Source organism: Anguilla rostrata, chromosome 16 (genome assembly GCF_018555375.3).
Source record: "Anguilla rostrata isolate EN2019 chromosome 16, ASM1855537v3, whole genome shotgun sequence".
NCBI lineage: Eukaryota > Metazoa > Chordata > Actinopteri > Anguilliformes > Anguillidae > Anguilla > Anguilla rostrata.
Window position 1 is genome coordinate 6,376,922 of NC_057948.1, and position 27,210 is coordinate 6,404,131.

The following is a 27,210-nucleotide window of genomic DNA, read 5'->3' on the forward strand; positions in this document are numbered from 1 at the left end:
ATTACAAAACAAAGAGGGAAGTCATGATCGAAATTGGCGCCTTCAAAAATAAATAAACAAATAAATAAATAAACGAAAAAATCGAATCAAACAAAGCGGCAGCGACGGAAAGAGCGGCGGTAATGAGACGGGGCGAGACGGAGAGAGAGAGAGAGAGAGAGAGAGAGAGGGAGGTTTTACGGTTCCTCTGAAAGGTAGGCGATATCGCTCCCTCCGCGGGGCGCTCAGAAAGCGATACGAGAGCGGACGACTGATGAGCGTAATCGCGCGCGTTTCGAGCGCCGCCGCGCTCCGACCCTGATGGCCTTCGCCGCGCTCGGCGAGCCGGCGCGTCTAAAAGCATTCTGCTGTACGCCCCGCGTACGCTCTCCATCGGCGACAGCCAACGGGCGGGGCCGTTACTGACAGGGGCCCGAATGTAAAAACGCCATTTAAAAATTACAAGAGCCCTTTAAAAGGCTTTATAGATATTTATTTCTTTTATAAATTTTTTTTTTTTTTTGGCTAGTTTGCCAGATTTGAAAAAGTTTTATACCTAGCAGGCTGGAGAAGGTTCGGAGTCCGAGGAGAGGCCACAAAAACGCGTCTAAAGCAGCAACACCAAAATGTACGGGAAGAGAGTTCAAGCAGGTTTAAATAAAACGTCAATCGGTGTTTTTCGAAAATTTATAACCTACATTCGTCCCTATTTTCTTTATTAAAAAAATTAAAAGCAGAACCGAAAATTTAGAGTGGACCAATAAAACATTTCTTTCCTTGCTTCCTAAAACCTTCTTTGAACTCTCAGAAACTCAGAAGGGCCACAGCAGAGCAAGACCACCAGGGTTCTCAGTGCCCATTGGTCAGGACAGATCAGGTGGTGCATGGTTGTCATAACAACTAGAGAAACTAATTTGTTTATAAAAAATGTGTTCCTATCCTTGTTATTTGCTCTTGGTGTTGCTTCCCAGTTCTATGGATATACTCTGGTACTTCAGCAGGTATCATTTTGAACACAGACATGCTAAACTGGCCCTTCTAGAAAATTACACGAGGTTCCAGTCAATGCTGCTCATATGTTATAACAGTTACAGACCCACCAGTACTGTGCCTATTGCAGGGCTCCACATAACCACCCTAACCACCTTAATAACACATTTACAAACCATCTGCCAAAAATGCCTTTTAGTATGAGCCTTATTGTTTATAATGCAGTACTGAATACCCTGTTAACACAGTGAATTCCTATCTGTTTTTTCAGATCTGGGCTCCTTTAGCCATTGTGTCTGTTAAAGCCCGTCTGTACAACAGACACACTGATGCTTCATATCATTACCTTCACAAGACCCTGGGCTGCACAATAAGCCATTGGAGACGTCCCGCTGCTTAATGGACTTCTGACATTCAGCGTGCACAGCACTACAATCTAAAGGGCGGCAGTGTAGTATAATGGGTAAGGAACTAGTCTTGTAAAGAGAAGGTGACAGGTTTGACACTTAACCTGCATTGCTTCAGTACATATCCAGCTGTATGGATGCTATGTAAAAAAATGGATGCTATGTAAAAGTTGTGCAAGTCTCTCTGGATAAGAGCGTCTGCTAAATGCCTGTAATGTAATGCAATGTAAAGAGTCACCGTCATTTCTACTGCTGAACAATGGACAGATACATGTATTTAAGTACTGGACATATTTCAGACAAAGAATGTGGACTTGGAAAAGATCTTTAACTTTAAAAGATAGCTCGGAATGTTCTGTAACTTTTTCTCTGATGGCAGCAAACACCCCCCCCCCCCCAAAAAAAAGAAATTGCTTGGGGTTCGTTATCACGGATCCGCTGCAGCCGCTGTGCAGTTAGCCGCTGCACAGTTAGCCGCCGTGCAGTTAGCTGCTGCACAGTTAGCCGCCATGCAGTTAGCCGTTGCACAGTTAGCCGCTGTGTTGTTAGCCACTGCGCAGTTAGCCGCTGTGTTGTTAGCCGCCGTGTTGTTAGCCACTGCGCAGTTAGCCGCTGTGTTGTTAGCCACTGCGCAGTTAGCCGCTGCGCAGTTAGCCGCTGCACAGTTAGCCGCCATGCAGTTAGCAGCTGCACAGTTAGCCACTGCACAGTTAGCCGCTGCACAGTGAGCCACCATGCAGTTAGCCGCTGCGCAGTTAGCCGCCGTGCAGTTAGCCGCTGCACAGTTAGCCGCCATGCAGTTAGCTGCTGCACAGTTAGCCGCTGCACAGTTAGCCGCTGTACAGTTAGCCGCTGCACAGATGCACTGCTCCAACGTACACCGCACACCCCGGGAAAAACCGCGGCTCGCGTTCGCCGCGTTTCGAAACACGGCGACCCCGCAGCACGGCCGCTCGGTTCAGCCTCGCCAGCGCGGGAGAGACGGCAGCAGGCTCCAAACGGCGAATTCCAGGTAGTCTGGTAGTAGGGGGGGAGGTGAGAAACGGGCCCTGAATCCTCAAAAAACACACTGTGACCCATCGCCCTTGCCGAGCAGTCAGCTCGGGGGGCGGCTTCCCTTCCCTCCGACTGAATAGCCCGCCGGAAAAAAGGGCGCTAACAAGATAAGCCGGCTCAGCCTGCCTTTCAAAGCAGGGCTGAAGGGCAAGGCCGGCACTCAGCAGAACGCATCGGCACCTTCGGATCTCCGCGACGCTTCTTTTTCACCGAGCTCCACTTGACGATTTATCGTCACGCGCTCGGGGGGGTGGGACCAGTCTCCCCAGCGTTTTGGGATCAGCATTGTGGTGCCTGTGGGTCAGAGTCAGGTGGGGGGGGGGGGGGGACTCTGTCTCCCTGTTTCACCACCATACTCCATCCCCCCCCCTGCACCTCGCTCACTTCCCAACTTCAAATACAGCCAAGCCTGCACCCTCACTGCACACCAATTTTTATTTTTTTTTGGGCCTCAGCTTAAAAAAGACTTGGCAGTAGTAGTTGATCAAAGCCTACAGCAGTGTGCTTTAGCAGTTTTTAAAAAAAGGCCCACAGGATGCTGGGAAATATACTGTAGCAAAGCAGTACTGAGTATAAATAAAGGAAGTTATACTGATGCAATACCACATCTTTGTAGAATACTCAATTGAGTGGTCAATGAGCGGTCATTATTTGTGTATAATGGCCGCTATTTCACATTTGATTATATCCCTCCAGTCTGCATAGCCCAGTAATCCGCTCAAAATGCCTTGACTTGCATTCTCTCTATGTGATGCCAGAAATTTGTTTCTACATAATTTATACAATTTTAACGCACACCATAAATTTTCGAGATTTTTCTTATATTTGTTTTTTATAGTTCATAAAATTATTTTTAAACTTGATTCTTTAATTATACAATATTTCAAAAATGTATAAATACAGTTCAAATCAAAAGTTGGACCATACCACAACTTTCAAGGCCAGATTCTAGGACTTTCCACTCTTAATTACCACTTAAGTCAACATGGTTTTGTTAAATTGCATATTCCCTTAAACTGGTTAAGAGCCTCTGATATCTAAAGCTCAGCCCTGACCAAACATTTGCGATTAGACGAGTCGAATGACCCGCAATGGCAAGCGCCTGCTTCAGACATTCTGAGACGGGTAGTTTGCACTGCTGCATCTCCTCTCCGCAACATTCTACAACCATTTCGTCACGTTGCGAACAAGCGGCCAAAACCGGGCTGCGCTTTTGAAGCACACTTCCTTGTTTTGTTGAGAGACGTTGCTCACTAGCACCAGTGCGGTTGGCTCCAGTATAGGCATTTCAGCCACCCGTTTTCCATGTGAGGCGAACACTGAAACAATACGGTCAAAATACGATCATCTTTTCCTCGCAGGGAAATGTAGTTTTTCTTTCGTCCGGTGTCTCGTTATGTAACGATTTAAGTTATTGTGTTATTTGGACAAGACTGCAATATTTTGTGGACGAATCACAAATTTTGTGGACAAATCACAAATTTTGTAGACGTCACTGCCGAGTTCATGCCCATGCCGACTCCATGCCCATATTAGGGTCCCCCTTTTCACTTCTGCATAGTCTCCAGCTCCAATTAGTACAACATGGCGGCGCCCAAAAACCGCACTTCCCAGGCTTCAAAGCGCTTTTCGCCAAGCCTGTGGAGAGTCAATGGGTGATGTCACAGTGACTTGGATCATAACTCTTCTACATGACATCACAGGCATTCATTTATACAGCTGGATATATACTGAAGCAATGCAGACTAAGTACCTTGCCTGCACTGTTCTAAAGGGAACTGTATATTACATAACTTCCGCTGACATTTGGGACTCCATTAGCGTAAAAGGTCCTGCCCTGGTTGCAGCGTATTAGCAGTTGCTTTGGCGTATGTCGCGAACCCCTTAATTCCAGACTGAAATCTGCATTTTAAGGGGCGGGTCGCAGGAAATGTAGCACTCATTTAATGGGCCGTGATTGGACTGAGTGCCGAATGACAGTTCAACTGCAATCGCATTAAAATACGAAACGGGTCTTGTATCGCAAAAAAGCCTGTCTCAGTTACCATGGGCAACAACCCTTTTTTGAAACATTTACTGACATCAAACTTTCTTAATACCACTCTGACTGTCAAGGGTTACAATCAACAAGACAGAGCATTATCTCTTAAGCACACAAGCCAAGATGCCCGTGACATATTCTAGCAAGGAAAACATTTTAATGAAAAGCCCCTTTCCACTAATCGTTCTTCCAAAGCAGGTTTTAGTCTCGTGGAAAAAAACGAAGGCAGACTTTAATCACTATTTTTCAACTTTGAGCGTAATGTGGAGTCAGACTAAACTTGCAGTCACAGATCTATCAAGAATCTGCGAGGGATAAAATAAATATATATATATTTTTAAAAACCTCCACGGTACTTGTTCTGCTCCTTTTCAATGTCAAACCATTTTCTGAGGAAAACAGGATGAAGTTCGTCATTTGAGCCTTTCGCACTCCAGCCATTTAGAGAACTGTGGGATACGCGGACGCGTCCTCCCACTCCGTGGATGAACACGGCTTTTAGCATTATTTCACCATTACGATGAAACATGTCAGCCAGCCTGCCCTTGAACAGATAGAAGTCTTTGAAAGGAAATGGTTACTTACTGTGTGGGAAGGGACGAACATTTACAGCGTGGAGAAGACCTGGTACGGGAAAACAACTCACGCTTGTTTTTTTTGCGGGACGTCAACACGAGCTAACGGCATTCGCGTGCGTTTGGGTCAAACCACCACCAGAGGTGGGTAACCCAGCTTCACAGAGTAAAGAGACTGACCACGTATTTGCTCCACCACCGTGCACTAAACCAGCGGATTCTAATCAGCATAACTCTTCAGCACGATAGGAGAACAAATTATTGTAATCAGCCGGTTTAGTGCATGTTGGTGGAGCAAATACACGGTCAGTTTTTTTTTTACTCTTTGAAGCCGGGTTACCCGCCTTGGCCGCTCCAACACGCTGCCGTTCGAGAAGCTGTCCGAACCGGCGGCAGAGAAACGGCCCGGTAGGCGAGTTCTCCCCTCTTAAGGTGCGTGGCGTTGTCACTGAGCTGAGCTCGCGGGAAAAAAAAAACCGCAGGACCTTTTTAAGTCAGGCCAAACGCACTTGGCCTTGTTCAGCAGGGGGGGAGAGACAAACCCCCCAAAGAAGCGCGTACAAATCTCAAGGTCCTCTTCATTCTTGTAAAGCAGGGTGCTGCATAAAAATGCGCAGGAAAGATCACTGCTTTCCACTTGCATCAACTAATTTTCCTATGAGCCACTGCATATATATATATATATCCTATTCTGACCTAGCGATACGTTTAGTCCCCTGTAGAGGACATGAGTCTAGTCTTAATCATGAATACCATACACTCTACTATGCAGAATCCTACACTATAAGTGACATTCAATAAAAATGAAATAAATGATAAATTTTAATAAAAATAAATAAATTTTTCAAGATATTTCCACCGCAACATGTTTTTGTTTGTTATCCAAGACACACGTGTACGATGTCAAAACAATTAAAATATTTCGGACTAAAACTTTTCCCGCCAGGTCTCAAAATATTGACGAAGTCCGCCAGGGCCGGGGAGGGGGGGGGGAGGGGGGAGGCTAAAAGGTCACCCAGAGCGAACGAAAATCCGCCGGGAGGTGAATGTTTTTTTTTTATTTAGCCGCACGACTCAACGTTAAAGAGAGAGACGAGAAAGAGCGAGAGGAACCCTTGCAGGCGGTGTGGATATCACAGCCTCCCCACTGGCAGCCGCAGAGAAACCTACAGCCAGTAACCGCCCACGAGAACACGCCTGCTTCCTGCCTTCTGGACCGCACCACAGTAATGCGGTACGGTCTGCAACAGGAGATACTTCTCCAGTGGCGGTTTTAATGTGTTCTTTTTCTGCTGTTTTTACAACAGTTATAAATGTATTTCACTCCATACAACGTATTCGGTCACTACGCATAATGTAATCATATTGCACAAGTTATATAAAAGTAAATTTCATAAACACATACAACACATTAACTCATACATGCATACACAAATAAACCAGTTGATGATGATAATAATAATAATAATAGCTTTAAGAACATTTTACTATTTTTATGGAATTGTATAAAATAATAAAATAATACTGTATGTATAATAAAATGTACTCCTATGAAAACGGCACAGTGGATGGCACTGCTTCTTCAAAGCACAAATGTACTGGAACCCCTCATGTATTGCATTACTCTGGAGTGACATCTGTATACATAATACAATTATACATAAATGTATACTTTGTATACATTATTTTATGTCTGAAGAGCAAGCCTTGAAACCAATGAGTCATATGTGTAGTGTTTTCGATAAAGTAAAATAGCGCATGATGGATATGTCACATATCACGTGACATAAAAAAACTGCAGCGATTGGTTGTTTGGTCATTAGAGCAAGTAGCACACGTGCACCCGACCTACTGTCTCTAATCTACCCGGGCTGTATCCTTTCTGTAAGGAAACTGTAAGCCTCATTCTAAACCCATCGTCCCCTGTGGACTCCCGCTGAATAAGCTGACAGGTGGTTTTAAAAAAAAAAAATCTGTTACAATGCAGCAGTGCCTTGCTGGGTAACATAATTATTGAGCACAATCCACATGTGGCTGTGCCAAAAGGTAACACCCTCAAATAACGATCGGGGGACACCATTTTGTGTCAAGGGCCAGACTCTCACCCGCGATCCAGTCATCCGTCAGCGAGAGCATGACAGAGCGTTCCTGTCATTAAATTGTCACGTCGGAGCTCCCCGCTTATCTGCATCAATTGGCGGTAATTAAACACGGATGACTGACAGTCAGGTCCGCACACCGCCGCGCGGGTCCTCTTCGGTGCGAAGAAGAGACGTGAGGCAGGCCTTCTTATAGCACTGAGGTGGTGCCGTGGTTTTCTCCCCCAACCCCTTGCTAACCAATGGGAGGCAGGTCTACACATGCAATTACATCACCCCCACACAAAAAAAAAAAACTGTTAAATAAGACGAATGGTAAACGTGAACTTTCCTAGTTTTCGGCAGTTCGTTTGGAGTGCATGCGGTTAGATTCTCAGAAACATTTTAATGGTTCGAAGCAAAGGATATTTATTCATTGTGACTGTGAACTGAGCCAGTGTTTAATATTAAGTTTTCTGTTCTACAGTACATTACAGGCAATTAGCCTGTAATGCTCTTATCCAGGGCAACTTACACAACTCTTAAATAGCATTTGAACTGCATCCATTTATACAGCTGGATATACACTGTAGCAATGCAGGTTAAGTACCTTGCTCAAGGGTACTATGGGTATCATGTGTCCTACCTGGGAATCGAACCTATGACCTTTATGTTACAAGGCCATCTCCCTACCCATTATACTACACTGCCGCCCATACCAAATGCATGCTCTTACGCTAAAGCTGCCATCTGCAACTGCCTCCATCGTACTCATTAGAAGTGCAGTGCAGTACAACGTCCTCCTTGAACAACGCTTGACAATATTTTTGACTACCACGGATTTGTCAACTAATGGAAAATCGCTAGCCCAAAATGCCACTCACCAGTGCCACGAGGTGAGCATTGCAAATTAGATGAACTGCCTTCAGCTTCAGGCCTTTTGAGGGGCTTCGTTGTGATTTTTTCAACGTGGACTTTGCGTTATCCAAGGAAAATGCTGATGCAATGCTCGATTCGAGCTTCAAAGTTCAGTAGCATTGCTTGAATGCCACCCGCGACTGAGCAGCAATTTCACCACAAAGGCAGGCACCAAGTGTCGACGAGAGTAGCTTTTCAATTGAATCCAATTGATTTTTTTTTTTTTTTGGCAGAACAAATAAAATGTGTAAAAATAATTGTGTGCCATGTCTTGGTCTGCCTGCAAATGGCAGCCATGTTGTTTTGCGCCCCTGCGGATTCTTGCCATCTGTGAAAAATAAACTCCGGTCGCCCAAAAACATTTTAGCATTCGGCATCGCATCCCGCCACGTGCATTAAATCACATTACAGGCATTTAGCAGGCGCTCTTATCCGGAGCGACTCACGCATTGCATTTTACATTCACTTTTTACACTGCATTCACATCCATTTATACAGCTGGAGATATACTGAAGCAACACAGGTTCATTGCCAAGCTCAAGGGTACGACACCAGTATCGAACCTGGGAATCGAACCGGTGACCTTTCGGTTACAAGGCCAGCTCCTTACCTATTATACTATATTGATTGTATAATCCGTAAAATGATTGGAGCAATCCGGTACCAACACTGACCCCACAAGAATTTGAGTGGCAATGCAAGGGGAATTCATTTTGGGTCACAGGCCCAAAATAAACTAAACTGGTGTCCCCATTTAAGATCAATGAATCAAACGCTAGTGAACTAGCCAAGCTAGATGTAGCTTGGCTAGTTCACTAGTGAGCACAGTGAGGTGCGGTCAAAACAAGGCCTGGTAGCAGGTTACCGTGACAACACTCTCTGGCAACACAACCCTCGAGTTCAAAATAAGGACGTTGCCCTTGGCTAGGGGCAATTTCACCTTTAGCTGACTGCTAACGCGTTCGTCTGTGGAGCCTTCAGGCGAGCGAGAAGCACGGGTTCAAACCTGCTTCTCTAACTCATCACACACACTAAACTTTCCTCGAAAACCCAGGGTTGTTGTTCCCTTTGGGTTTCAGTTTCGGAAGCGTATTTTTTTATTACTGCCACCTCAGTGAAATGACTCAGGACTGAGTGGGGTCTCCCATTTCTGAGCCCACGGTACAAATCGTGACAGTGAACGAAACACATGAAGATTGAACGCGGTTCTTGAAATGCGGCAGCAGAAGGGTCAATGCAATCCCAACTTTGCTGAGTGGGTATCTATTGTACAAGTCGGTCGATGTTTTAAACCCTAGTTTTACCAAAAAGTACAATTTCCCACAGCATCAGAACTTTAAACAGATAAATGGGGATTCCACTAAAGTCACAGCCCTCTAGGTCAGAGATACACAAATGTGGTCCTTGGGGCCAGTAGTATTGCTGGTTTCCATTTCATTCCTCCTGTCCCAGCACAGGTTATCCCAGCACAGGGTCTGCACAGACTGTTCCAGCACAGGGTCTGCACAGGCTTTCCCAGCACAGGATCTGCACAGGCTGTCCCAGCACAGGGTCTGCACAGGCTGTCCCAGCACAGGTTCTGCACAGGCTGTCCCAGTACAGGTTCTGCACAGGCTGTCCCAGCACAGGTTCTGCACAGGCTGTCCCAGCACAGGTTCTGCACAGGCTGTCCCAGTACAGGTTCTGCACAGCTTGTCCCAGTACAGGTTCTGCACAGCTTGTCCCAACACAGGTTCTGCACAGGCTGTCCCAGCACAGGCTCTGCACAGACTGTTCCAGCACAGGGTCTGCACAGGCTGTCCCAGCACAGGGTCTGCACAGGCTGTCCCATCACAGGGTCTGCACAGGCAGTCCCAGCACAGGTTCTGCACAGACTGTTCCAGCACAGTCCCTCAGCAGTGCAAAGGTCCACCCACTGGTTCGCTTCCCAACAAGGGGCCAATCCGTTTCTGGATTTCATGCCAGCTTCTGCTTTTAGTTATTTAATTATTAGGTCACTTATGTAATAATTTCCTTATCTTGCATTTTGTTTAACCACCAGCTACAGCTGCAGACTGCGCATGTACTGTATCCCAAGTGCTTAACTTCGGTCCAATATCAGAATAAACCTGCGCTGACATGGAAGAGCTGTTTAGATAATGAAGGCAGGGTAACTGGTAGGAGCATAATTCAGGGTGGGTTGGGGGGTTGGGTGAAGTTCAGACCAAAATCAATCCACTCTCATCAGGGCGGCCGTCAGGCAGCAGTAAATAAGGCGGGGCCGGAGTCGAGGGGCGGGGCCAGGGGCCGGGGGGGGCGGGGCCTCACCTCTGCAGAGCGTGCCGTTGCCCACGTAGCCCGGCTTGCAGGTGCACAGGTGGCCGCGGATGGTGTTGGTGCAGATGGCGTTCTCGTCGCAGGAGTGCTTCCCGCTGGCGCAGTCGTCCTGTTCTGGAAGGGGCGAGGGTGGCGGAGGGAGAGAGAGAGAGAGAGAGAGAGAGAGATTTTTTAATCGACCTGCATTGTTCAAACCTATTGCTTTAAGCCAGTGTGTAGGTTGATGCATCGCAGCCATTTTCCTCCTTTTTGTTTCACAACAAACAAAATTTGTGAGCACTGCGTGCCCATTAAAAATGAAAGATGACCATTTAAAATAGGGGGGAGAGAGAGACAGGGAGAGAGAGAAACAAAGAGAGAGAAAGAGAGAGAGAAACAGAGAGAAAGAGAGAGAATTTAATTTTAACATCTTATTTATGCAGGCGAGTTCAAAACCAATTTTACAATCATGACAAGAAGTCACTAAGTGAACAAAAGCAAAGAGAAAAAAAAAAAAAACCGCCTACTCAGTACCAATGGCTCAGCAAACGAAGTGTCTTCTCCACTGAGCATACGCCCCATAGCCCACACACTCTTAAAAACTAGTGCTCATGGCCTGTAGTACCGAACGCTACCGACTTGCCTTAATCATGCCTGACCATAGTACCGATCTTGTCGCATCCCCCGTTCAACCATGCTTCAGCTCAGGAAATTACCATTTGCTGCCCAAAACAAAGTTAATGAGCTGAGACTTCGCCCTCTGCCTGCAGCTGTATGGGAAAAAAACCTTTTTGAAAAAGTTTCCCCCATTGACCTAAACAGTCGACTCAAGAAGAAGAACAGAGGCCGAAGAGAGAGACAGAGAGAGAAAGAGAGAGAGAAACAGAGAGAAAGAGAGAATCAGAGACAGAGAGAGGGTGAGAGAGAAACAGAAAGAGAGAGTGAGTGCGAGAGAGCAGGAGACAGAGAGGCTGTGGGTCGCGGTGGGCTTCCACGAAACACCGGCTAGCCTGAAACGTTTCAAAAACGTTTGGAAACGCACCCCGATTCAACATTCTGATGATGTCCCAAAGTCTGCGAACGTATCACTGTCCCAGGAATGTTCTGTCAGCATCCCTGGAAAATGTTATTGGCGTGTCACATCAAACCCTGATGGTTATCATTTAGTCAAAGAGAGCGGAATTCAATAACATTTCAGAAATGTTCTGAACGTGAAAACCGACGTGCCAGACTCGGTCCCTAACTTTCGCTGATAAGAGGGACCAGCCGCAACTCAAATTCTTTTTTTTCCGTTCGGAGTAACGAGGCTGAACAACATCAAAGGACCTTCCCGCGATGTTCCTATTTAATAAACAACAACGTGCGCGGGAAAGCAGTCGAACGCAGGCCATGGGAAGGTTTACCGGAAACCGCGAGCCAGCTAGATACCGCGTGCTGCGGGGGGACGACCGTACCCCTTCGCGTCCGAACCGCCGTTTATTTCAACATCCGAATCGGCGCCATTAGCGCCCGACGCACGCGACGCACTGTAGGTTTCGGAGAGCTCCCGTCAAGCAAAAAAAACTCTTGTTTCCTACAGGAAGTCCGTCTCCGGCCGGAACGCCTTCGTTTTGGCATTTCCTCCGGCTCCCCGGGAGCCCAGGCAGCTACACGCTGTTCACCGGAGCAGGGGAACGTGGGATTGAGCGCTTCACGCAACACCGCTAAACAAACAATAAAGAGAAACCGACGTAATAAACAAACGGAGGAACGAGAAGCAGCTTTTTCCACATTTCCAGTTATTTCTGTATTAAATTCAATTACGCGCTTATTACACGTTTATTACACTTTTATTACTCGCCTTTCTCGTAAAAGATTCATTATTATTTACAAAAAGCGCATACTATAATAGTGGAAGCGCAGCAGGTTTGCTTGCTCGGAGAGGCTGGCACCCCCACAGATTATAACTCATTTATAAACGTTCCCCAGTTTGCCCAGTAATGATCTACCAACCTAGGCGCAAAGTATTCTATGGCCCCCAAGCGAGCGGGGGGGGGGGTGGGGGGTTGGGCGGGGGAGAGCAGGCAGCAGAATGTGCAGTAAGATGGAGCAAACTTATATGCACTTCAGTACCTGCCAACCGGGCCGTGGGGAGCATCCTTGGCCTAAATCAAGGCCTCCATTACCGCCAACGGCCCTGTATACGAGTCGGAGTATACCATCCCACCCCGGGAGAGCGGCCACGGTTCCTCCAGTGAGGATTTAGCAGGGAGACGAAGGGCGGCCCATCCGTCTTTCCGCGCTACCGCCCGAACGATTCTGAATCCATCGGTCAAATTTAAAAGCTCCAATCCCGAGGCAGCTCCACACCTACTGCACGCTGTAAATAATGAAGACGGAACGTTAGCCGAGAGGGTTGCTAACTCCAAAGGCACGTTCGCATGAGCGATGTTTGGGGAACAAACTGTTACCTTGCACAGTTTGTTACTTTTAAAGGCAAACTACTACAGAGAAGTTGGCGACTGCTTCTCGTACAGCCGAGTAAGTGTAAATCCCAAAACTGCGGTAGGCGAGGGCGGGGGGTTTGTCAACACGACGTTCAAATTTAAATGAAACCTGGAAATGCGAAACTGCAAACGCTCCTCGTCAGAACAAAACGCTTGCGCCACGGGGATACACTAACTCTGACACAGATAAAATATTGAATGCGTTCCCTCTGTGCATGTGACGTTTATGTGCAGGCAAGTACAACGTCACCAGTTTCTGGAACACGGTTCTGGAACGTCTGATTCAAATTTATTTTTTCTTTCGCAGATTTGGGCAGTTTTCTTCACACGGGAAATGGCACAGATTTTGTTTTTTTTCATTTGCATTTCTTTTTAAATCACCTTCTCAAATTGCGTTTTACGCACGTGGATTGCATGTTCGCGTCCGCGAGCTTTATTTGCAAATACATAAACGGCGTTTCTCACACACGTGGGCGGGGGACTGGCGCAGAAGCCCCGAGCGGGGCGGGGTACCCGATGCGTCTGAGGAGCCATGGAAACAGGCACGTCGAAAAACCAGCCCGTGCTGAGAAGGGAGAGGGTTTCATTTTTACTAGTGACTAAACAACCCCGTAGCCTTCTCTTCCTCCTACTGAGCGTGAAGAACGGAAGAAAAACGCTTCAATTGCGTCTCTTCACACATTTGTTGCGGGCAAAGGTGATCTTTACAGGAAGAATTGGATACGACTTGCTGCTTACAATGAAAATATGAAGCTGCGGGCACTGCAACGGTACGAAATGCAGCAACAAAGGGAGATTTCCGCTCTGTCCTTAGCCTGCTAAAGATTAACGGCTAGCAGATAGAGCTATTAGTATTGGAACAGCTGTGTCAAGTTGGTTGCTTTTCCCGTCAGTACTAATTAAATCTGTATTTCAAATAAAACAATGACTAGGAGGCTAAATTCACGTCGGCACTTCATGCTTCACTTTTTCACTTTCTTAATTTGTTTTTAATCGACTGGCATTGGGTCTGGTGGAGAATCGGATTAGCCTTGGCCACGCCTCCCGGTGGAGAGAACACGCGCACCTGGGCTGATTAGTTAACGCAGCCCAGGTGCTTAAAAAGGTGCGCTCCTCTCCCCTCCGCGGCACGGGGCCGAGCTCGGGAGCACACGCCGCGAGAGAACGAGTCCGTTTGCCCGTCGGAGCGCTGGAGAGAAAAGCTAAACTAAACGTGGCTGAAAAGCCGGTCAGCTGAAAAGCAAACAATTTCACACCAATGTCCCGATGCTTTTGCACTTTAACTGCAGGTCAGCGATGGCTTTCTGACACGAGCGAAGAGAGCGCGAGACCTCAGGTCAACCTGCCCTCAGCTTAATGAGATACGGCCGCAGCACCAGCTGGCGTTCACGGTGGAAAAAAACCCACCAATCGGCTTGCAGCAAAGCTAGTAATGCGCACATCCGTGGTGTTCTCCAGGGGTGGGAAGTCCAGGGGTCAGAAAGTTAAAACTCCTTCCATGTTTAAACTCCCCACCCCCATGGACTCAGCCAGCTGATTTCACTAATTAGCACTACCTCCTGGCTGAAGAACTGTGCTAATGAGCAAATCCAGGCCACTGGAACAAAAATACTGGGGGAGGACTTTTACTTTCCACCTCTGGCGTTCTCGCATATAACAAAGGTAGTGACGCCCACACCTGAAAAATCAAACTAGGCAAAACTCTCACTGCTGGTGCTGAATAATGAATGTACACAGGAGCTGTCGGTGTGTCTCCTTATCCTTTAGTTGTGACATCTTGAGCCCATTTTTCTCTTCAGCAAACTTATTTTCCATAGCTCCACATCAGTCAGCCGACTAGCCTGGCGCCTAGCCGTGAGCCAGCGTCTGTACGGAAAATCTGACTTTTTTTTTTGGGTCAATTTTTTATTTATTTTTTTTGGATCCGCGACCGCTTTTGGAACGATAAGTGGGACAACAGCACAGAAAAAAACCCGTCGGCGCGGGGCTGCCGGACGGGGGGGGGGATACCATAATCCTACAGCGAGAGGCGTCCGCAAAAAAAAAAAAAGGCTGCGCGGAGCCCCCAGAAGTGTCCTCTCGCGAGCCGACTCCACGCTAAGGTGAAAGCCGCGCAAGTTCCGCTAAGTACACTCCGCCGGCGAACGAAATGACAAGGGCCGCGCTCGGAGGGAGGGCGGGAAAGTGCTTCGAGTGCCTCCGAAGGAGTCCGTCGAGAGGGGCCGCTCGTGGCCCCGAGACGCGAAGGCCGCATGAAGGAGGTGCCGTTAGTTCAGTTCATAAGGCCCCCCCCCGTCCCCCCCGTCCCCCGCCCCTCAGGGGGACAAAGGAAGAGATCTCTTCAGGCTCCCGGCTCTCTCGGTTCAGGCAGCCCACTCGCGCCGCGGGCTACGATTGGCTCCGCGGAGCGCGCGCCGCGGCGGCCGCCGGCCAGCTGGTCTATCCGCCGCGCTCCCGCATTCGCGCAGGCCGCGCGCGGGGAACCGCGGCGCTACACGCTAACGGTAACGGAGCGCTAGAGCGCAACGAAAGCAAGGGACGACGCCAAGTTATTGGAGGTGCGTTCGGCCAATGGCCTCGCCCGACCCTTCTCGGTCACGAAGAACTGCAATCACAAAAAACTGCACCCGCGGCCATTTTGACAGGGTTCTCCTATGCAGAGAAGATAGAGTTTATTCACTGCTTCCTCTGCATCTGTCCTTATCTGAGATGAATAATTACCACGGGAGGTGTTGTTGGCGTTTCCTCAGTGAACATTATTACGTAACTCCAGCCTCACTCTTCTCCTGATCCACAGTTTCGTTCTATTTCAAGCACAGCAATCAGCAGTTCTCTATGTAGTTCACACGCACGCAACTTACACAATGTACTCATTATGTAGTTTTGCCACCTTCTTTCCCAAGGAAGCCATTCAGAAGTAATAGTGTGTTATGTTCGGACAATGTTCTTGGCTTGTACTCAGGTGTCTGGTGTGGTCTGGTACCAAAAAAAATATGTATTGTTCCGAAACACAGATGTTTTCTGAATTTAACTCAATGAGGTTTGACAATTATACAATGCCGGAGCCTTATTTTAAAAAAATTTCTTTTTGAATTTAAATATTGAGACGGTCTGGAATTCAAAGCCACGGCGAAGGGAGAGGAGACTGCAGCAAAAACCCTCACAAAGTGCTCTGAACTGATGTGACCCTGCTGAAGATTTTTATCCCACAGGGAAACGGTGCCTTGCAGCTTCAGCTATTCTTACGCAGACTCATTCGAGAGCTTACATTCAGTTCTGCACTGCCGTATTAACCAAATGAATTACAATTAAAATAATAAAATCATTTTCCAGATAGCGTAGACACGTGGAACTAATCTCATAGAACGCTACAATAGACCATTCAGTAGTCTTATCCTGGAAAAGAGAGGGTGCCGATCATTTTGACACCCGTCATTTAGAGAAAGAATACTTATTAGAAACAAAACCTCGTCTCTGCATAAGCATAAAATGACATCATTTCAGGAATGGGTGGTTGTCCACCAACAGGGCAGAGACTCCGTGGTAATGTAATGTAGCCTAACAAATGACCTGGAACAAACTGTCCAGAAAAGTAATCAAGCAGCACAAGCAGTTGAAGTGTACAGTACCGACACCACTGTGTAGTACCCTGAAGGAAGGCCAATTTTAAGCGATATCACGTTACATACATTGGGCTAGATTCAACCAAATGCACATGGGACAGGGTACATGCAGCTCAAACAAACCCTCTAGAATAATCTTGCACCTTATCTGCAGAAAGAATACTTTGCTTGCCGTATTGAGGCACAGAAGAGACCAGAAGAGGTTTGCGCCAATGATTGTTATTTTTCATCAAATGACTGGCATTGATCAGATCACTTCTGAAATACTGTCAAGCTAAAAGCTGTCAAGCTCAAACATGCTAAATTCAGTTCAATGTTCTCCTTAGCCCGGGAAGATATCAAACTGTTCGAAGAATTGACCGGAGCGAATTCATTTCATTCCTTCTGACCTCATAAAAAATCACCAGGACAAGTCAACTCCAATTTAGTTTTTTACAAATACAGTCTAGATAGCAGAGCATTCGGAGTAAAATCGAATTTGACAGAGCACATTTGACTCTAACGGCATACATATAATACTCAATTTTACAAATAATAAATTCACATTATGCCATTTAATTATATACATTATGCCTATGTCTCACAAATTACGGTTTGACAATTACAAGAAAAAATAAAACGAAAAAATGAATACAAGCATTTATTTGTAAGTTACATAACTGTAAATACTAGGAGACAAATATTGTTTTTATCCAGATCTATGCCATGCAATTAAGACTTAATCAAAAGCAATTTTATATAATGAGAGCTTTATTCACAGCTGTATGTGAATTTACTGTAAGAGGGATGATATGGGCTGCAAACATAGAACCAGTGACAAAGAACAGGAACAAGAGTTTTAGGGTCTAAATTTTGGTCAATAACTCACTCCTTAATCTCTCTATGAAAAAAAAAATCAGTGTGTCCCTGACTGCAGCCAAAAAGTAACACAAATGACAAGCCACACTTAGTAACTGTCAAAATGGCCTGTTCTCAACTTGTATTTGTATGTGTTATGCAACCCAAAGGTTTTCAACCACTCACATTTGTCTCAATATAGCCCCCGTTCTAAAAGAACCTTTCAGACAACATTCAGCGCATTAACAACCCTGAAGGCAAAGTCATGATACATAAATCAATAATGAAAAATGCAATGATGATATATGGGCATGCAGAACAAGACTGCACAGGCAAAATGCTAACTGCAATACATCATCATAAATAATGCTGAAGTTATACTGACACGTAAAAGGCAAGAAAATAAGATCAGTTACAGCAACAGGAAATATTTTGTCTTAAATCTCGCTCTGTGGGCAAATTCGAGTAAATGTATGAGCGCTCATTGATTTTTACAATGTGAGGACGAAAAAAAAAGCCTTTGTTTATAGATAAAAGTTATTTTGTGTATGGCTTTTGTTGTGACTATGTGAAACTGTGTAAGGGCGACATGGCTCAGGAGGTAAGACCGATTGTCTGGCAGTCGGAGGGTTGCCGGTTCGATCCCCGCCCTGGGCATGTCGAAGTGTCCTTGAGCAAGACACTTAACCCCTAACTGCTCTGGCGAATGAGAGGCATCAATTGTAAAGTGCTTTGGATAAAAGCGCTATATAAATGCAGTCCATTTACCATTTAAATTGCCCCATGTCTTTGCTGAACAGTGGACACACAAACACACCGTGCATATATGGAGACAGAATGTGCAAAATGACATAACACTACTTGCTGCCTTTTTCAGTGTTCGCTAGCCAAGCTGAACATCCAGCTAGCCTGAAATCCATTTAGCAATATTAAACTACATATTTCTTACTTTTCCCTTGAGCTGGTTAAGTTAAAAGTTCAATATTTGTTTACTTGGAACTTATTCAGGAATAGTGGCCCTTTTTTCCCCATAATCTTTTGACGTATAAATGAATCAAAAAGTGCGTTGAATCATTCATGATTAAATTCATGCTCGCATTTATCATGGCGTTGATAAGCCATACATTTGATGGCGGAGCACATAAGGCCAACACAGCAGTCTTTAGCAGTGATCGTACGCTGTTCTTTCTGCAACACCTGTTCCTCTACATGGATCACAGTGGAGGTGGAAACTGAACACTGACTTACCTCAGAGAATGTTCTAGAAACCCGCCTGTGTGATTCAACTCTTAATCGCTGGTGTAATGGCAGATTCTGGATTTTCTTGCAACACAGCACTTACTTGACCAATTAAAAGAGATTGATAACACAAGGTCTGGGTCAGGGTCTGAACTGGTTGCTTATTTTAAGTTGAAACCAATAGCCAACTCTCTGTGACTCTTTGAGGCTAGGGTAGCAGCCCCCTGTTTTAGCATAGCTAATTCTGTAGTGAGCCACATGTCGCTAACGTGTGTGAAAGGCTTACGGCTAACGTCCGTTACCTGTAAATTCCCATTCGCCCAGTTGAGTGCTTGTGCTCACGCCAGGGTACAGCCCCTTAGATGAAGCATCGCCTCACAAGCACCTATCACGTTATTGGTAGTTTATTAGCAGTTTATTACCATTTGGGGACGACGTTTATAACAATTTATTAAACAGTGCCACTGAACGTGAAGAGAGTTTGAATAGCAGAGACCGCGATTCATTCTGAAACTAGGCTAGGATGTCTTAAATTGTTACAAGGAGAACTGTGATGGCAAATAAAAAATGGGATACGTTTTACGATTTGCGCCGAGTTCTCAGTGCCTGTGTAAAGCGAGCACACCGGCGCACGTCCTGTAAGCGTACAGTCGAGCTTTCATCCGCGAGTCGGGGCTGTCTGGCCGTTCCTACGCGCCAGAAACATTCATTAAAGAGAAAAGCAAACAGGAAACGCAAAACCCCTGCTGCAAACGCTCCTTATTGGCAGATGGCCTGCTCTCTCTGGTGTGAAAGTCTTGTCATCAAAATACGAAGCGCTAGTTTGGTCGTCGGAGACTTGAAATCAATGCTCTCGCCCCCTTGTTCACGAGAGAGAGAGAGAGAGAGAGAGAGCGCTGGAGCGACTCGTTCCACCATGTGTTTAACAAACGAACTTCTGGATTTCTAAATATACCCAGTTTGTGTTGAAACAGCCCGCAGACTTGAAGGGAAACTGTTGGTTGTATGTTCCCGAAGCAAGAGTTTTGCTAATTAAATGGACTGAGATAAGTGTTAAAATGTGACTCATTCAATGTGTTTCAAAGCACCTTATCGGTTGTTTGACAAATATCATCGGGGCTTTGAAACACCAATTTTTTTTTTTACTTTGAGAAAGTAAGGACATCAGAGAAAAGATTACAGTACAAAGTTTCATTAATTTACTATTTATGAGTTACTCTCATTTTTCAAAACACTCTCCAAGAGGCATTTCTCACTAACCAGTCTCCAAATCTATGGTTTGAAGACACGAAAGTGAAACATTTTCTTTTTTAAAATTTTATTTAACCTTTATTCACTCAGGCTCGGTTCACTGAGCACGGATGCTCTTTTGCAGGAACGCCCCGCTTCACACTCATACATACATTCACACCTGGGAGCTGCCCAGTACAACCACAATCCTCTATTGTTGGCCACTGAGCAGCTCCACTTTTAACTGTGCACTGAAGAGATGACAGTTATTTACAGATTTTAAACTGGAATAGACAGCCAATCAAAACAGAGCAGAGCCCTGCTAAAAAAATGGCTTCTCCTCTTCAGGCCGAAACGCCGGAGGGGGGGGGGTTTGGGTTTGAGCTATTCTGCCCTTCCAGTCACGCGTTTTGCGCCTCTCGCCCCGGCATCCCAGCATGCCCCTCTGCCCTCGCGGGATGGCGGCCAGCTCCTCTTCGATTCCCAGGAACGCGGGCTACACGATGACCCTCGAGGTGAAAGCTTTCACGCTCGCTTTCAGAGAGGCAAAGCATCGCTCCCAGCATCCCCCCGTGACCCCTCCTTCTGGAGCCTTCCGCGACCCGGGCAGATTGACAGGCTGCTGCTTCAGCAGGCTGGTGGATCTAGGCCGACTTTCTCAGAGGCCAGCGGCCTAATATTCACCCTCTTTTTTGATGGAAGTAAGCAATTCATGGCATCATTTAAAAAACCACGGTAAATACCCCAAAGTCACTCAGCCAAATGAAAATCGTTTTGAGGACAAGCTATAAAAAAAAAAACCGATACATTTTTTTAATGATTTATTTGAAGGTCAGTTACCAGAGGCGGATAGATTAAGAGTGCGTATCTCACAGTACCAGCAGGTCAAGTGAATCCCCCTCAAACTGAACTTTTCAATAAGCCTCCTTAACAAAAAGCCTCCTTATTTCCCTCTCTTCTAAATGCTCTGGGCCTAATTCAGTCCATCCTTAGAGCTAATTCAGTTCATCCTTAGAGCTTGTTTTTATTTTGATTGGAGTACACTGGCATAGCCTTGGTTTTGGCTGCACTGTGTAAAGCTAGAGCAATGTGGGGTCAAGGCCATCACTGATGAAGTTACTACATTTCGACTACCGCATGCCAGCACGGTGGGAGTACGGCGTCCATTTTAGGACGACCCCCTTCCTTCTGACGCTGAACGAAATCCTTCAGCGCCTTCCTTAAAAAGGCGAATGGGTAACAGAAACCAGACACAAACCGTCAAACCTTTTTTAAAGAACGACGGGAAAATAAGATCAGTTCTAGCAACAGGAGAACAACAAAAGCAAAGCCTTCAACAAAAATTCCTACTTTCGGATGAGTACCAATTTCCTCAAAGAAAGAGAGGAGGTGGAAGATAACCTCTCTCTGACTTCAGACCAATATAATAAGCTGCAGTGGGAGGGAAATGGGCTTTGTATAAGAAAATGGGAAAAGGCCGTAGGTGGCTATGGAGCGATCTGATTGGGCAATTTCAAATACGATCTCAGTAACTGACATCATCCCACCGATGTGCAGGAGGAAGCTGCATGTAGCCTGTGGGAGAGGTCGGTACCATTGAATTGTTACTGGAAATGCTATTTAGATAATGGTACATGATAAACGTATGTTGTGGCAAAATGGCGTCATGGAAAAGTTGACAGTGCTTCACATGCAGGACCCATGATGACAAGATGAAAGATGTGAAAACAGCCCTCGTCTGTTCTTAACTGTATTTTCAACAGTGGCGTCCCCTCTCCCCTCTCCCCATTTCTTGCTTTTGAGAGAGGGAGAGAAATTATCCACCTACTCTGTTGGCTATTTTTGGGTTTCTTTGTGCCGCGTCCCTGATCTTTCTCTTAAGAGGAGGCATTTAGGTATGTAACAAGATGGCCTAGCTTTAAAAACAATTTCAAAAAACCCAATTTGTATGTTTATGTGCTCATCGCTATCAACCATCCTGTTTGTTGAGGAATAGTGGAGGTAAGTTCACCAGTCTACAGAGTTGCAAGATGACTCCGTGCCACACTGAGGGAGAGGGGACGACACTGAGCAGGAGGAAGACACTGAGGGAGAGGAAGATACTGAGCAGGAGGAAGACACTGAGGGAAAGGACAATACTGAGTCAGACAAAGACACTGAGGGAGAGGAAGACTAAGCAGGAAGAAGAGACTGAGCAGGAAGACACTGAGGGAGAGGACAACACTGAGTCAGACAAAGACACTGAGGGAGAGGACAACACTTCATGTGTAATTTGTGCAGGCGGAATGAGGAAATAAAGCCATTCTAAACACAACTGCAATGCACCGCATGCTAAGAGCAACGAGCCCTACAGTTAGCCCTTTTATGAAATATTAACAGAGACCTGCAGAAAGGAGCCCTTTCCCGTGAATGGAAGTGGTTTTAGTCTTCATTAAAAATGTATTACCGAAATGACAAAGCAATCGGCGATCTGGATTCCAGATTTCTGGAGGTAACATTCTCACATTTTGAATAACACCTTGAGACTGCTCAAGATACATATTCGAAAGGAGACAATTCCAGGATCGCTCTGAAAAGGTTCAAGTCAGCTGTCGTTTAGATTATTGGTTCCCAACCTCGCTCCTGGGGACCTGTGCACGTATGCTGGTTTTCCTTCCAACCGCTGTGGCAATCCCTGAATTTCAGAAAGCAGTTAATCTGGTGCTTTTCACATCTGGAGGGATTATTTATCTTCTTAAACCACATTATGACGGGACTAGTGATGCATGAATAATATAATAAATATGAGAATAAAATGTAAGAATAAAAGTCCCATGTTCACAACGTGCTTATTTGCAAATAATTACGTAAGTTTTTTTTAAAGAAAATGTTACATTTAAAAATAAAAAAAACCTTTTTATGTAGTTATTTGCAATGTAGCACAAATTACAATGTAGCTTGTTAAAATTCTGGGATTGTAACTGGTTGGAAGGAAAACCAGCACACACAGGACCCCAGGACCGAAGGTGGGAAACCCATGACTTAGATTCCTGAGAATCGGCAGACAAGACTTCACAGATGGCTGTAGCAGCGAATGAACTTTAGAATACCTGGAACTTTAGCATCTAAAATGGAGGGCCAGCAGTAGTCACTGTAAATCCCACCTCATAGCAAAAAAAACCCAACTGATTGGTTTAATGTGCACTTTTCTCACTGCTGACAGAAGGTTCAGGCCAATCATAGAAATTGGAGTAGTTCAGTTAAGTACAGGCTTTGAAATTCTTTGAAATTCGACATCAAAGTAGTGTTATGTCACCTTTTTCTCAGTCACAGCCAGCACTGATAAATAGCACAAGGTAGTTCAGATGCGATTGTCAGCATGCTGTAGTCCAACCTCTTTGTAAAATTGCCTCAGAAATACCACAACATGTATGCATAACCAGTAAAAAATAAGGTTATTCTTTATTGACCATGTATGGTAACTCTTTCATTTTCACCCTCTCTAATGTGTAATTTGACCAATTCTAGTTACTTAGGATCAGTGGGCAGCCACAGTGCAGTGCCCGGGGACCAACTCCAGTTCTGAGGCCACCGTCTTGGTCAAAGGCAAAGGCAAAGGCAGGAGTACACCTAACCTGACACGCATGTCTTTTGGGTGTGGGAGCAAACTGGATCATCCTGATATACAGACATTCGTGGCTACGTTCTACCCGTACACGCACTGAAATAGTTTCACTCCAAAACACCAAGGGTTTCGAACTTCAGCATTCACCGGGGGTACTTTGTCTTGTAAACAAGGCCTCGTTTAAAACTGGCTAATTAACGACACCGGATACAGCCACACATTCAGTGTCATTAATTAGTGCAACCAGTTCAGATAGAAACGCTTAATGATCAATTTAAATACTGTAAAACTTTTATTGTAAATTGAGAAGTTACCTTAGAGTTATAACACAAAAGATAAAAATAGAATTTAAAACATTCATTTTTTGTCTCTTTGAACTTTCTCAATATAACTCAATTTTGTTAAGAGAGTATAGTATGCAAGGAGTGTGAAGTGTGTGTAGTTTAACCTCCCTTTCAGTGGAGTAACTCAGGAGTGTGTAGTTTAGCCTACGCCTCAGTGGAGTAACTCAGGAGTGTGTAGTTTAGCCTACGCCTCAGTGGAGTAACTCAGGAGTGTGTAGTTTAGCCTACGCCTCAGTGGAGTAACTCAGGAGTGTGTAGTTTAGCCTACGCCTCAGTGGAGTAACTCAGGAGTTGTAGTTTAGCTACGCTCTGGCTCAGAGTGTGTAGTTTAGCCTACCTCAGTGGCAACTCAGGAGTGTGTAGTTTAGCCTACCCTCAGTGAGTAACTCAGAGTGTGTAGTTTAGCCTCGCCTCAGTGGTAGTAACTCAGGAGTGTGTAGTTTAGCCTCCCTCAGTGAAGTAACTCAGAGTGTGTAGTTTAGCTCGCCTCAGTGAGTAACTCAGGAGTGTGTAGTTTAGCCTACGCCTAGTGAAGTAATTAGTAACTCAGGAGTGTGTAGTTTAGCCTCCCTTTCAGTGGAGTAACTCAGGAGTGTGTAGTTTAGCCTACGCCTCAGTGAAGTAACTCAGGAGTGTGTAGTTTAGCCTACGCCTCAGTGAAGTAACTCAGGAGTGTGTAATTTCGTGAGCCGGGTACTTTTGTTGCGGTACTCAAGTGGCTATGGTTATCATCCCTCGATTAGAATGTACACATGACGTCACAGCATGGTACTGTTTATCTTGTAATATACCATAGGTCTCTATGGTGTTCCCCTCATAGAATTACCAATAACGACTCGAGATTTCGCTGTTCTCTTGGTAGGAGAATGCACATGGCGACTCAGGTGGCTAAATCTGACAGTGGGAGATTCTGGGAAGTTCACTATGTAGGATCATATTGTGTGTGGTGAGGTAGATATGGATATAGACAAGCAGAAACAGAAAGCTAGGAATCTAGAACAATAAAGAACCAATTCCGTCAAACCAATGAATCAGCAAGCGTCGACGCGGCCAGAACACTTCTCGAAAATATTTTTAAAAATATTTTATATTAGATTTTTAAAAAATATTCTTCTGCGCACTGCACATGACGGGATCACAATGCGCTTCAACTCTTATGACTGCAACGTTCAGCAGCTGCCGTAACGGCGGCGGATTCCGTTCCCGGGCAACCTGCTGCAGCGAACATGAAATATTCATCACATTAGCGCGAGAAAAGAGAGGCCCAGCCAACCAGCTGGCTCCTACACAACCACGCAATTAATCGGCAAATCACCTGCAGGCCAAATTAAAGAGCTGAATTCATAAATACGACACCCTTTCTCTGGCTTTATGGCACAAAACATGTCCTGCATGCTAACTAGAACGGTAATAATTTGAGCCATCCAAGATTAATTTTATTTCAACATAAGATCGCAAAACTATTAGCTCATTTTATTAATGAAATAATTTTGAAACGGAAATTGAAAGCAGAGCTGAAAAATGTTTAGGAAATATATCTCTCTGTAAGTATCGGAGGGTAACAAAAAAATGTTACATTCACAATTCAGACAGAATAAGACTGTTGAAATTTCGGTCACGGAGTCTACAGTTACATTTAAATTAGCGACTGGCTGCTGGGTGCTGCTGGGGTTATTCATTAACTATCAAAACACAGCATATTTGTTGGGAGAAGAAGCGGAGTCAGTTATTTCGTGATACGAGCCACGATACTGACACATTCCTGTCATCAGTCAGATAGGACTATTATGAGTTCACATGGAAACCTTTATTCCTTAATTTTCAGTCTGCAGTCAGTGTGGCAACTCATTATCTAGAAAAATGTAGACACTGTTGATTCCTTTTTATTTTTTATTTCAACTGTTTTTTCTCTCACGGTATTCTTGAATATAAACCCAAAACAGTTTTAATTCAACAGAGAGTGAATGTGAAGAAATTGTGCAATTTAAAACAGAAAACCACTACTTTTTTTTTTTTTTTTTTTTACCTAACACAAGGATTCCTTTCACACTATCCTTTGCCAACTGGCATCAAGGCTGTGTCCAAACTGCAAAGTATCAAATATTCTATCATATCCTCCCAAGTCCCAGTCGGGGACACAAGTCTCTGTTCATTAATTCAAGAACCATATATTTCTACCATCCTGAAACCCGCACAACAAGGGACATTCAAATAAAAACAAAACAAATAATATTTTTGGAAAAAAATTGCACTGCGACACGTTTTTGGCATCCGAGACACTTGTATTATGTCAAACACTTAAACTTTATTTCTTCCGGGTCTCAGGTGGTCATGTGACTGAATGTGTTTCTCTGATTGATACACACTTATTTCCTTCCAGTGGAACGCAAGGCACCCGTAGGACACCAGCAGTCATCACTGAGAATAGAGGCCTGTGTTGTGTACTGGCAGGCTGTAGGCCTTGTGTTGTACTGGGGCGGCCTGTAGGGTATTAATTATATACAGACTGAAAACTGTACATGTCCAAAAGCTACTCTTCGCGGACCGAGGTTGGTGGGGGAGTTGTTCGGTAAACGGGCTGGTGGTGGTCGAGGCACAAATTCATTACCAATCAACGTTTAATTTTTTCTACTAGTTACTCAGACTGCACGTTACAGTGTCTGGTCAGGACCAACCTGGACCTGTGCTAATAGTTTGAAAACCGGAAAATCTGGTGACCCTAGTGTTCTGCTAAGATACACACGGATTGCCGTTTCAGAACTCTTCTTGAAAGAAGGGGGGGGGTGGGGGAAGGGGGGTGGTGAGGAGCCAGCCTGACGTAAGAGACAGGGGTCAAGGGGGTCGGAACGAAGAAGAGGAATGAAATTTAAACAGCCGTTCTGTAAGCTGACCCTCTTTGCCTTGTTCGTTGGAATATTAATGTGTGGGCAACACTGAGCAGTGAGCTGAGGGCACGGATGTAGCAGTCAACATACCCAGATATAACATCCTTAAACGAGACACATCCAATAGACTCACACAGGGGCACCAATATTCAACTTCAGTTTGAATATTGGGGGGGGTGGGGGGGGGTTCGAAATACATAGACCCTGAGAACTGCAACACTGTAGGGGGGTCCGGGGCATGCCCACCTAGGAGAAATGTTTTCAGAGAGCAGCTGCGAAATGATCATTTGCGGTGAATTCAGACTAATGATCAACACATCCCAATCACAACATGAAATCCCCATTTTTATTATGTGAAATTATTTTTCTCATCATCGCATTATATTATTGTGGAGGGGGGTTATCTGGCCTGTACTGTAACACTGGGTGATTATTGGGGAGGGGGGTTATCTGGCCTGTACTGTAACACTGGGTGATTATTGGGGGAGGGGGGTTATCTGGCCTGTACTGTAACACTGGGTGATTATTGGGGAGGGGGGTTATCTGGCCTGTACTGTAACACTGGGTGATTATTGGGGAGGGGGGTTATTGGCCTGTACTGTAACACTGGGTGATTATTGGGG

The 27,210-nt window shown here is 45.3% G+C and overlaps 1 protein-coding gene across 1 annotated transcript in view; it reads right to left on the minus strand.

The window, feature by feature from the left end:
- LOC135241831 (protein kinase C-binding protein NELL1-like) overlaps positions 1 to 27,210 on the minus strand; it is a 290,330-nt gene that overhangs the window by 60,091 nt on the left and 203,029 nt on the right. Inside the window, exon 14 of the mRNA XM_064312554.1 lies at positions 10,352 to 10,474. Within this exon, the coding sequence (XP_064168624.1) occupies positions 10,352 to 10,474 (123 nt within the window). The remainder of the gene's footprint in view (positions 1 to 10,351; positions 10,475 to 27,210) is intronic.